Source organism: Crocodylus porosus, unplaced genomic scaffold, assembly GCF_001723895.1.
Source record: "Crocodylus porosus isolate Cpor-Errol unplaced genomic scaffold, CroPor_comp1, whole genome shotgun sequence".
NCBI classification, from domain to species: Eukaryota; Metazoa; Chordata; order Crocodylia; family Crocodylidae; genus Crocodylus; species Crocodylus porosus.
In genome coordinates, this window is record NW_017728949.1 from 8,886,020 (window position 1) to 8,887,115 (window position 1,096).

Consider the following 1,096-nt stretch of genomic DNA (forward strand, 5'->3'; position numbering starts at 1 on the left):
AGAAGAAATAAAATCACTTGTGAATTCCTGAAAACCCATTTAGAAATCATTTAACTTGTTTCTTATATAATTGCAAGTTCCCTCACCCACTCTTGGAGCCCCTTATCCATTTTATCAGAGGGGAAAAAACAAAAACAGGCACTATTAAACACATTGTGGAACCAGAATCCCACCTTATTACATAATATTCACATATTCAATGTCGCAATCGACCTGCTGAAGGCCCCCCCCCACCCTTGCTGGCTTTGACGATCACAGCAAGAGCGGTCCTTGCTAAACAGGTTGAGGGCAGGCCAAGGCCCCTGCACAGCCACGGGGGCCTCAGCACTAACTCACTCCGCGCTTGTGGAGATACAAACAAGGCCCCACAACAGGAAGAAGCGTCTCCTCGACAAACTAAACAGTGGATTCGTAACTTTGAACTTGACATAATAGTAATGACACAACCCTAAAACACAAGGAAGCAGAGGCAGATCCCCACAACTGCTGTCCTCCATGTGAAAAATACCCGAAGTAGAGGCTGGGAACATCTGGCTGCGGTCACCCGAGAGACACAGATGGAGGCAGGTGCGAGGGAGCCCCTGTTTTCCCCACTCAAGAACCGGCGCGTTGTAGTGGGTCAGGCCGCCCAGGGGCCTGGGCCAGGCAGGGGCCGCGCGGGAGCGACAGAGAGAGCCGAAACTACGGCTTCCCCCGCCCCACTACTGCAGGCCTGAGAGACGGCGACCTCCTGCGGGCAGCCCCGCGGCTCCACCCGGGGCCCGGCCCGAGGACAGGAGCGGGCCTAGCTGCTCCCTGCCCAGCCCGGGGCTCGCCGCACGCCGCACGCCCTCACCTGGCCGAGGCGCGAGGCGCACGTGGGGGCAGCGGCCCCAAGGCTCTGCCCAGCCGGAGCAGCCGCGCAGCCATCCTGCCGCCAGCGCCTGCGCCCTCCTGGGGAGCAGGGCGGGGCGGGGCGGTGTGGGGCAGCAGGCACCTCAGAGCCCACGCAGCGGGGAGGAGCCCGGCGCGCACCCGCCCCCCGCAACGCCGGCGGGGCCTAGGTCGGGCACGGCCTCGCTCGCATACCAGGCGCGCGCGCGCACATACACACACA

The 1,096-nt window shown here is 61.2% G+C and overlaps 1 protein-coding gene across 2 annotated transcripts in view; it reads right to left on the minus strand.

The window, feature by feature from the left end:
- Positions 1 to 943, minus strand: part of ACADL (acyl-CoA dehydrogenase, long chain) — a 31,325-nt gene extending 30,382 nt beyond the window's left edge. For both annotated transcript variants that reach the window (XM_019554360.1, XM_019554362.1), the window contains exon 1: positions 836 to 943. In XM_019554360.1, coding sequence (XP_019409905.1) covers positions 836 to 909 — 74 coding nt within the window. In that variant the 5' untranslated portion in view covers positions 910 to 943. The remainder of the gene's footprint in view (positions 1 to 835) is intronic.
- Positions 944 to 1,096: the final 153 nt, after the last annotated feature.